Source organism: Glossina fuscipes, unplaced genomic scaffold, assembly GCF_014805625.2.
Source record: "Glossina fuscipes isolate IAEA_lab_2018 unplaced genomic scaffold, Yale_Gfus_2 2, whole genome shotgun sequence".
In the NCBI taxonomy this organism is placed as follows: Eukaryota; Metazoa; Arthropoda; class Insecta; order Diptera; family Glossinidae; genus Glossina; species Glossina fuscipes.
Window position 1 is genome coordinate 11,093,827 of NW_023998416.1, and position 10,551 is coordinate 11,104,377.

Here is a 10,551-nt window from a genome sequence, read left to right on the forward strand (position 1 = left end):
GTACAAATTATACAAGTATGTAAAAATTTGTTCTTCATATATTAAAATCCATGGAAAATTTGGGAGTGACTTTAATAATCTATGGGGTTTGAGTACAAAATTGGAATTTGGAATTGGGTACAAAAGCTCTTATGGTATAATATATCGGAAAAACTTTTAAGTTTCATGTACATATTTACCTTAAAGGGGGAGTGATTTAAAATTCGCCTTTTCAGTAACATTCTATCTTCTTTCCTTTCCGTTTCTTGCAACGGCTCGTGTGTGGTGGCTTTTTGTACTATTTGATTGGCTAGAAACTTAAATTTATATTAATACTTTTACGGCCAAAAATGGTTAAAAAAAAAGAACGTAAAGCCGACAAACAGTGTTTTTATTTATTAATGCTATGAAAAGAGAACAAAGCGTTTAAATTACAATTTTGGTTATTTACATTGAACTGAAAGGATTTCCTACAATTTAATTGTTATATATTTTTAGTAACGAAAAGATTGCACTGGCGGTAAGCACAAATGAAAATAAAAGCAAAACATTTTCAGGAAATTAAAACTAACTAAGGCCGATATGATTGTATATTAAATTTGCCTTTCCCTTTGTAATTTCTGATCAATGTGAGTTCTGCATTGATTTAATTTTGACTACTTGTGGTTCGTTGTTCCAATAACGCCAAAAAGAAAAAAAAAATTAGTTGAATACAAATGTAAAACTCAACTTGTTTATTCTTAATTGATCGGTACAGAGAAAATTTGAAGACCCATGCGACCTACAGACAGCAAAAGACTATAACTTACTCTTGTCAAAAGTTATTAATCTAGAACATGGAGTGCGCATGTAATCCCGGGTATAATGGACAAAAAACCTTAATTTTCAATCTGCGGAGCCATTAAATAGACAACAAAATTTCTAGTGGCGAGATCAAAGGCGCACTCTAAACCGATGTTTTGAATTCTAATAAAAACCTATATATTATTATTATGTCTTACAGCGCTTATGCCAAAGATATAAAAACGACCAGAAATAATACCTATACCTTTATAATAGCGAGTAGGGATAAGATTCAGAATCATTTAAGCATTTCTTCTTAGTAGCTTATAGTGAAACTTAGCACAAATTAATATTTTCACATATAAATTTACTATGGTCGGTTTGAAGTACAGAGGTCTGTTTTTCCCCACAAAAAAAAAAAAAGTTAGACATTTGACAATTTAGGGTCAATCAGAATGAAGCATTACACGTGGGAGCAACGTTTCTTCATTGTTGAACAATGTTTCAATTTATTCTAAACGGAGGCTGGTCAAGCAATGACTACTGCAGGTGACCAATATCGCGCTATGTTAGCCCAAATCTCTTTGCCTAAATTGGACGATATTGTGAGGAACGACATGTAGTTTCAGTAAAACGATGTCACACGCCATACATTCTGTGAAACAATTCAATTACTCCGTTAGGCATTCTCTGATCACGTTTCGGTGATCAGAATTCCGTTAGAGGAGGCAGCAAAGCCGTGCACACCATTTGCCCGATATGGTCTATCCCAGGTACATTACGATTTAATAAAAAAATTACTATTAGAAAAACACGTAATTCTCTTTTCTATTTAATTCAATCCTTGCGTAAATTTTGGAACATCCTTTATATGTTATTCCATATACATTAGAATTAAAACTTAAGTTTGGAAGGTATGTGTGAACGAAATTATTAAACTCTACCTACGTTTTAACATAAAACACAGTAAGATAGTGCTTGCATTACCCTACTTGTGTCCGGGATAATAAAATATTATAGAAATATTTTCTCTTAAGGGATTACGAAAAGATTCTTAAATCCTTTATAATCGTCCACTTAACAATATTCTGCAAATATATCTGATGCATTCCATTAGGTTTGTTTGCCGAGCCTAGCCATGGAAGCATATAAATACTTTTACATATGTTCACAAGCATATGTTAAATGTCTGATGGGCTGATGCTAAATGAAATCCCACGCAACCAAACAGAATTTCAGTTCTCAACAATTTCGCATGTCGACCAATGGCAAATCCGCAATTGCATAATTACGGTTTTTCGCAGGTATTTGCAAATGAGAATTCACTGGAGTATAATTATTTTACGAAACCAGCAAACACATAATAGTGTGCAAACAAATGCACCACTTTTTCCGCTCTTTTCCTGTATCCCGTACCCAGCAATGATGAACATTTTGGAGTTAGTGAATAATAATTTCCTTATTATCGCTTTTCTATCGAACGCAGAGTGCAGTATAGATGTGGGTTAATAAAAACAAAATTTGGTATTTTTTCCCTTCAAATACAATGGAAATAAATATTGATAGGTTCTAACAGAGAATGAGTTTGGTCATGCCCCTTATACCAATATATCTTTGCCTTGAGCCGTCTATGTGTACAACATTCAACATTGAAGAAAACAAAATTGGATTTGGAAAATTTGGAACTTTCCATAGATATCTTTGATTCAAGTAAGTGAAAGTTTAAAAATGGTCTCACAACTCCATAAAAGTGTCTGCAAGGTATTTACCTGCAAACTTTTGTGTCTGCGTCTGCGGCAAATAAATAAAAAAGTTGCTTTCGTTGTTAGATTATAGTCTAATGTTTCCCGCTACTTCGTAGAAAGCTTAATTATAACAATTTTTACACAGCTATAACTTAATTTACATAATCGTGTGTATTAAATGCTGTTTAAGTGTTTCAGAGACGTAGGCAATTAATCGAAATTTCAACATTATTATCACATCATTAACTTTTACGTGCTTTTCATGATAAACTGTCTTTTCTCGCTTTCTTTATTTAGCTCTAAAGGTTGAAAATGTATTGAATTCAATGATGCATTTGTAATGCTCAAGTAACCGCAAGTACACCTTTGTGTATTTATTTACTGTATAATTTTTCGGTTTGAGTTGCTCTTCCTCCCCGTAGAGGGTCGCTGGTCAACTTGCTTTCTTTTCCGACTAAGGTGTAGGATAGTTTTAAATAAAATAATCCCAGAAGTTATTTTTTTGGTAGATATTGCTGCGTTTCCATTAAGAAAAACGACAGCCCTTCTGATAATTAAGAAGCAAAAAAGGTTACTCTCCTGCCCTTAGATTGCAATTTCGGCAACTTCACTCACTTTACTTCTTCATTATCGCTCTGGCGATGAGTGACCTTTCAGCCATTTGAATATCCGATGATTCCCCTAAAATATTTATTTCTCCTTTTCGTGGATAGCACTGGGTTGATGAATAACAGAAATGGCGATTCTTAACATGAAAGTGCGATTTTCTCATCTATGTCCAGCCTAAGCTTTATATAACGTTTTTGGGGAAATTACCCCTAACCATCATTGACAATATTGACACAGCCGGCTAAAATGTAAAGATTTTGGATAGTTATTGCCAATCAGTCTGCCGGTCTGTTGAAGAGGCCTGCATGATTTGCTAGTGTGTTAGTCATACAATTCTTGCCATGTCCTCTTAAAACATTGGTAAACATATGTGGACATTCATACTATGTTTTGGATAATATTCGGATAATATTTCATCGCAAAGTGTTGGCTCAAAATACCGATTCAGATCATTTACGGTTTCTCAACACTTAAAAGGGATTTCGATCGGTATAGAGCTGTTGCGAAATTCACATTATACGACAATTTAAGGAGGTCTTCGATAGTAGTAGACATACATGTATATATACAGGTATACATAATAGACATAAGACTACTTGAAACTGCATATTTGACTTCATAACTCTTTATTTAATTAATGTTACAACGAATCACTCCTAGTTCATAGTATAATGGTGCTACGCAAATGCACTTGTACTTGAAGCAAGTCTACATGGAAGGGATTCAAGAATCGAATAGCTCTTATACTTAGCCAATCTATGTAATAATTCAATTTTGTATAGCTGTGTTAATGATACCGAGTTTTTACCTTACGGATTAAGCAATGTATACATGAGAAGCATGTGTTTGTTTGCATTTTTTACGAAAATGAATTCAGATTAAAAATACAAATTCCGTATGAAAGCTATGTCGCTTTTGTCGAGTTCTACATGTAGAGTATGATATGCTTTGAGGCCTTGGATCAATATTGCTAACCATAAAAGTTGGCATTCGACATAACATAAGTCAATAAGTCATAAGCCAATGCGATACCGTTCTGCACAGTGTGCGGCTATAGTCTTAGAAATGAGTTGAATCTAAATTACATAGATTTAAACGAACATGTTTTAGGTTACTTGGCAATAGTCGCGCGGAAACCTATCGTAAGGTGATTTGTTATTCTGTTGACATATCGCAGCAGATATGCTATTTAATTCTTTCATCAAATTGTAAATATCGTTGTTTCATTCATGTCCAGCCGGCAAAGAAGGGGAAAAGAGAATAATTATATTGAAAGTTTTCAGCTTCCCCTTCTGGGTACGTATGGTATTGTGTTCGTGAAGAATAAACACATCTTATGTAATGTTTTTTTTTCTCCCGACTTTGAACTTAAATTAAAATTCATTCAAAAAGTTGTGTTGTGTGCAGATTTTTTTTTTTTTTTTGTTTCTCTGTCATTTCTGTTATTGTTAATTTACTACGTGTTTATTGATTACAATGGTAACATATTGTGTGGTTAATATTCATGAAATCAATTTCTTTTGCATATTTTTATCGAAGAAAGAGACAAACCAAAGACGAAATAAAAGAAAAAAAAAAAACATTTTAAAAAACCAAACAAATGAAATAAGGCAAAGAAGAAAGCAAACAGAATTACTCAACATCCAATTAACGCCGAAAGAAAAGAAAGGTTAAACTACTGCATTCACATGCAAATGTTTAAAAATCTTATCAGGGCTAAGATAGGGGAACCAATGAAATAAAATAAAATAATATAAAAAAACGAATTCGGTTAAAGAAGCAACATTCGATGTTTGTGTTGACGATTGATTAAACAAGTAAAGGAAAAATAAAACTCGAGAAAATATAATCAAAATAAATATCGAACAGAAAGTTTGGCATAATTGAAGCGAACGAATTGACTGTGTCTTTTATTGTTTTTTTATATTTTACTTTTTTATTTTTTTATTTTTTAATTTTTTTTTTTTTTTTTAATTCACTATGATGATCGAGAAACACTCGAATTTGAACTGCCAAGCGGGAAAGTGGACGAAACGGCATAAAAACTTTGAAAAAAAAAGCAAATAAACAGTAGTGCGTAACTAAACTCAAATCATTTGATTGAAAATTTATACAAAAAATTTCACTTTCGACAAAACCAAATTAACGATATTAACGAAATTCATATAATAATTTTTTATAAAATCATTAATAGAAACAGTAGTGAAATGCATTTGAGAAAAGTACTTAGCAATAAAAAAATTTTATTTTGCTTTTTATTAATAAATTGTTTAATAAAATTTACTAAATAAAAAAAAAAAGATGACGAAGAGGACGACAGCAATGAAGAAGAAACGCAAGAAGAAAAAGCTGAGAGAAAAAGTATAACCGAAGATTCGAATTTATCAGTGGTAAGTTAAGGTAAATATCTAACCAATCGGTGGAGTTTTAAGAGTTTTAACTATAACTGTTGTTCACAGTAAAAGGTTTTTAACAATAAGTTTCTAATACATCCGCTATAGCATTTTGTATAGATCTCGAAAGCAGTAAAGTGTCCAAAACAGACTCAAGAAATAAATAAATGTATGACAAAATATATTCGTTTTCGATCAACTCAATATTCCCAGTTGATGAACAAAGTCCGTCTATCTGTCCACTTATATATCTTTTTTATCGTAATTTTACGATATTTGTACAACTTGCCTTGTCATGCTGGCGGTAGAGTTTGCCACTCCGGTGCATGCAAAGCCTTTATATGTTTATATTATATGTAGAAATCAAGTTTCTTTCTTCCAGCGAAATCTCTCGTTTTCAACTTTTCGAGTAACAAACTTTTTTAAATGAATTCATGTTCAAATTTCGATCCATTCATTGAAACGCAGTATTTGTTGTCCATATGGACGACATATGTTTACTTTTCCTTTTGTTAATTTTACTTTCCCATAGCAAACAACAATCGCTGTCGGTTCAATGATATTCTAAAATAATGGACGCTATCAACAGTATCCAATTGTTTTTATTAGTTGTTGCCGATATTGACGATCGCTTTAATTCATTCATAGCCAGCCGCAGGGCAAGTGGCCTTAGTCAGATCTGTAAGAAAAAGTTTATCTACATTTAACAGAAGGAATGATTTTAAAATCAAGAAATTAAAGAGTTGTCTTATGCACGATCCGATCGAATCCACTCTTAGTCGCTTTTGTTCTTGTTTGCAAACATGACAGTGCTTGAGTGTCCATAAAATGTTTCCTTTGTAGATTGCACACAAAAATTTATAGACAGCTGTAAGACAGACAGTCGGACAAACAGACTTAGATCGGTTCGGAAAACGATTCCAATTTATTTGGTATAATAGAACTTCAACTCAACCTTTGGCTCAAATGATTTTCGATATAAAAATGCGACGTTTACGATATGAGAGGAACTGTGTTAGACATGGAAAAAATTCTGCTAATTTTCCGCTTTTGTATGTCTTAAATGTGTGTGTAATCACAAAAACCATAATGCTTAGGTGCAACTCGTCAACCTACAAGTGCCTCTGAAGGCCACTCTAAGACTTGTGTGTAACTTCCTTCTCTTTTCATAGCTTCAACATAGTTTACAACAAAACTTTCAACAGTTTTCACCTGCTTATGAAAGTTTATAATCAAAGCTTGCAGTCAAGTCCTTTAACACATAAGATTTGTCGCGTTGACGATAGCGTTTTAAGTTAAAGTTAAAAGACATATTGACTTTAAAATTTACGATCTTACTCTCAACTCACTTTGTATAAATTTTTCGCTTTATTACTGGGAAAATATTTCATATTTGCATTATTATACATTAACATTAATTAACTTTCTCAACATCATCAATCCACTTACCTCCTGTATCTTCGTTATACAAAAGCATATTTTTCTAATTTACATAAAATTTTTACATAATTCTTATTACATGTATTTGTATGTATTTTCGTAAACTTTTGTTCGTCTCATTTTGTATACAACAGGATAAATTAATTGCTAAATACGGTTACCCGGCAGAAGTGCATCATGTCACTACCGAAGATGGTTATATATTAACAATGCATCGTATACGTAAAGTTGGCGCGCAACCGTTCCTTTTGCAGCACGGTCTCGTTGACAGTTCAGCCGGCTATGTTATTATGGGACCGAACATAAGTCTGGGTAAGTTTTCCTTTCATTGTTATTTATTTTATATACAGCATGTTACAATTAATGAATTCTTTCAACGTTCGTTATAAACATCGTTAATATAAGTCCTAAGAAAGAGTGTGGCAAACAAAAAAAATATATATTAATTTGGTTTGAGCAGATTCTTTTTGCACCCACAATCATTCACGTTAATAATGGTATAGTTATACTGTAGATTCATCACTGCTCTTCCGAAGCTATGATTTACATTGACCGGCAATAGAGGGACCAATCAAAAATTCACGCTTCTCTGCATGCAACGTTAAACATTCGTAACACTTCGCAAACATTGACGAATCTTGGGATCCTTTTCGGAATTTTAAACGGAAAAGGAATTTTTATAATTTCTTTTCTCATCTTCATCTTTCTCTGGCCATACTGACCTGATATTATGAATTTTTAGCTTATCTTCTAGCCGACCACAATTACGACATATGGCTGGGCAATGCTCGGGGCAATCGTTACTCGCGTAATCATACATTCTTAGATCCAGAAGGTGAAAAATTCTGGGAGTTTAGTTGGCATGAAATTGGTGTGTACGATTTACCCGCCATGATTGATTATATACTTAAGATAACCCGTTACAAAAGAATACAATACATCGGGCATTCGCAGGTAAAAAGATATACATTTTCTTTATTAATTGAAATAAAAATACAATTTATAAAGGGATTAATACATATTTAGGGTTGTACAACTTTCTTTGTTATGTGCTCTATGAAACCGGAATATAACAAAAAAGTAATAATGATGCAAGCCATGGCACCGGCAGTTTATGCCAGCGAAACCGAAGATCACCCGTACATAAGAGCAATGAGTTTGTACTTTAATGTAAGTAAGATTTTGAAAGATTTTAAAATGTTGACACGACGTGGGCAGAATACAAGCGTTAATAAACTACGAACTTCACTAGCACTCAGCAGGCCCCGAACCAGGCAGAGTCAACTAGATGATAGAATGATCTCACTGTTCTTAAGTTTTTGTAAATAGAATGTAAACTCTATTCGACACACAAACTACAGATATTAATCAATTCATCATCAGCTTCGAAGAGTTGACAAAATCTAGCCTTAATGTCATCTATGCATCTCGTTGCCAAGCGCTGAAAATTTTGCTAAAGCAAGAAAGTATTTTTCAGGACATAAATTATGCTTGAAGGGATGTTAAAATATTGAGATTTATCAAAAGATTTTTAGAGACATTAAAAGCCCACCATGCCCATTTTCAAATTTGATTGATATGTGGAACTGAAGTAGTAACAATTTAAAAGATCCAAGTTGCTCTTAAAAGTTTTCGAATTTCTTGAAAGAGGTCAGGAACAAAAAGGCCTGAAATCTCAACTAATCCTGTGCAAATTCTATAGCAGTTTTTGTTGCCCTCTATATAAAATTCTCTATAAAAATGCGACTCTGTATATGATTGTAGCAATTCTACATAGAATTATTTCAATTTTATGTAACTTGTATGCAGGATTGTAAGACCAACAAAAACAACCACATCAATGTAAACAAACAATATGTGTGTGCCCAGTATTACAAAGGCGAGTCATAGAGCCAACTTGTTTAAATGAAAAAAAAAAAAACGGATATTTACATTAGTAATCCATTTAGTAAATTTAATTTTATTTTTCTAATTAACTTCATATACCCTATCTCACTTAGGCATGCATGTCACTTCATTTGTCCATAAGTCCATCTGGTCGCCTATGTAATCTCTGTTTTAAGCATTCTCCCGGCCCCCACATTGATTTCAAATTTGATATTGGAAGCAAGCTGGTATGGAAAATACTACTGGACTACTGGACAAGCGTGCAGTGTAACGTAACTCGAAAATATCCCTGGCTTCTTGCTTTTCTGCTCTACAGATGCCCAACATAAATTTCTGCACGCTTTCCATAAGAATAAAAATTCGGTCACGCCCATCTAATATTATAGATCAACAAAATTTAGTTGTTGTTTTCTTTTTTTTTGCTTTTTTGCAAGATAGAGACGGAGAATGCAAAGTATTCGGTCATTGACAAGCATAAGCTTCTTCCTTGCTTTAGTTTGGAACCTAAACCGAAGTCAACTTAGAAATGCTACATTGGTAGCAATTCGATATGGAATTCTTTAACTGCATTCTTCGTAATTTCTTCAATTTTCCTTATCATAGTTCTACGTAGAATGTGACAAAAGCATCAATCAGTCCGATATCAATCAAGTAACAGAACAAGGCACGCCACTGCCAAATTTATGATAATTGTTTCCCTTTCAACTTCTTCTTAGTGCGCACAGTTTTGCCTAATACCTCTTGGGAGATGCGAGAGATTTTTATTGCACTTTCAAGCTAGAAAAAAATTTCCCTTTCCGAAGTAATCTCTCTAATAAACATTGTATTTGTAGTCGTTAGTGGGGAGCGCCATAACTGAAATGTTTAATGGTGAATTTCGTTTCCTCTGCGGCATGACCGAAGAAACCGAAAGGCTATGCATTGAAGCCGTCTTCGCTATAGTGGGACGTAATTGGAAGGAATTTAATCGAGTAAGTACAAGATTTTAATCCTTTTTTGTTTGATTTCCGAATCTGATCTGAAACTTTCAATTACTTTAGAAAATGTTTCCAGTTATCCTTGGACATTATCCGGCCGGAGTAGCGGCAAAACAAGTTAAACATTTTATACAAATAATCAAATCTGGACGTTTTGCTCCATACAGTTATAGTAATAGTAAGAATTATGCTTTATACAAAGAACGTGAACCGCCAGCATATAATCTATCACTGATAACGGTACCAACCTATGTATATTACTCTACAAATGATCTCTTATGCCATCCCTCCGATGTAGAGGATATGTATAAAGATTTGGGACGACCAATAGGCAAATACTTGGTGCCTATGAAAGAATTCAATCATATGGATTTTTTGTGGGCTTTAAATGTAAGACGTTTAGTTTATAGTAAAATGTTACAAGTCTTAAGTAAAACTAAGCATCACAAAGGTAATGCAGCTGCTTATATACAGTAAACACTTGATACAAAATTGTTTACTATAGGATTTAAATTTTCCTTTTATTTATTATACTCATACAAATAATGACATTATTTTGTAATAAACTGCTGAAGAGACTCTGCTAAAGAAGAAGAATTTCGTAAATTCTATTAATTTACCTTCTTTGAAGGCTGTTTATTTTTCAAATTTTTTTTTTTTTTTTTTTTTTGCAAATCTACTTATATACTTTTCGTAAGTTCGTAAGTCCATAAAAGATTGCTGATAATAATTTTTTTT

General features: G+C 32.9%; 1 protein-coding gene across 1 annotated transcript; it reads left to right on the top strand.

Annotated features, from left to right (window-relative positions):
* The first annotated feature begins 1,298 nt into the window (after positions 1-1,298).
* LOC119632910 (lipase 1-like) lies at positions 1,299-10,304 on the top strand. Its single transcript, XM_038026064.1, has 7 exons — positions 1,299-1,311; positions 5,418-5,506; positions 7,084-7,261; positions 7,692-7,903; positions 7,976-8,119; positions 9,670-9,807; positions 9,877-10,304. The coding sequence occupies exons 1-7, from the start codon at positions 1,299-1,301 to the stop codon at positions 10,288-10,290; spliced, it is 1,188 nt and encodes a 395-aa protein (XP_037881992.1). The 3' UTR covers positions 10,291-10,304.
* Positions 10,305-10,551: the final 247 nt, after the last annotated feature.

What these genes read in the sequence shown, in the direction of transcription:
- LOC119632910 (XM_038026064.1), top strand. An exon ending in GGGACCGAACATAAGTCTGG is followed by an intron (nt 7,262 to 7,691) that starts GTAAGTTTTCCT and finishes ATGAATTTTTAG; the next exon opens with CTTATCTTCTAGCCGACCAC. An exon ending in CAATGAGTTTGTACTTTAAT is followed by an intron (nt 8,120 to 9,669) that starts GTAAGTAAGATT and finishes TTGTATTTGTAG; the next exon opens with TCGTTAGTGGGGAGCGCCAT.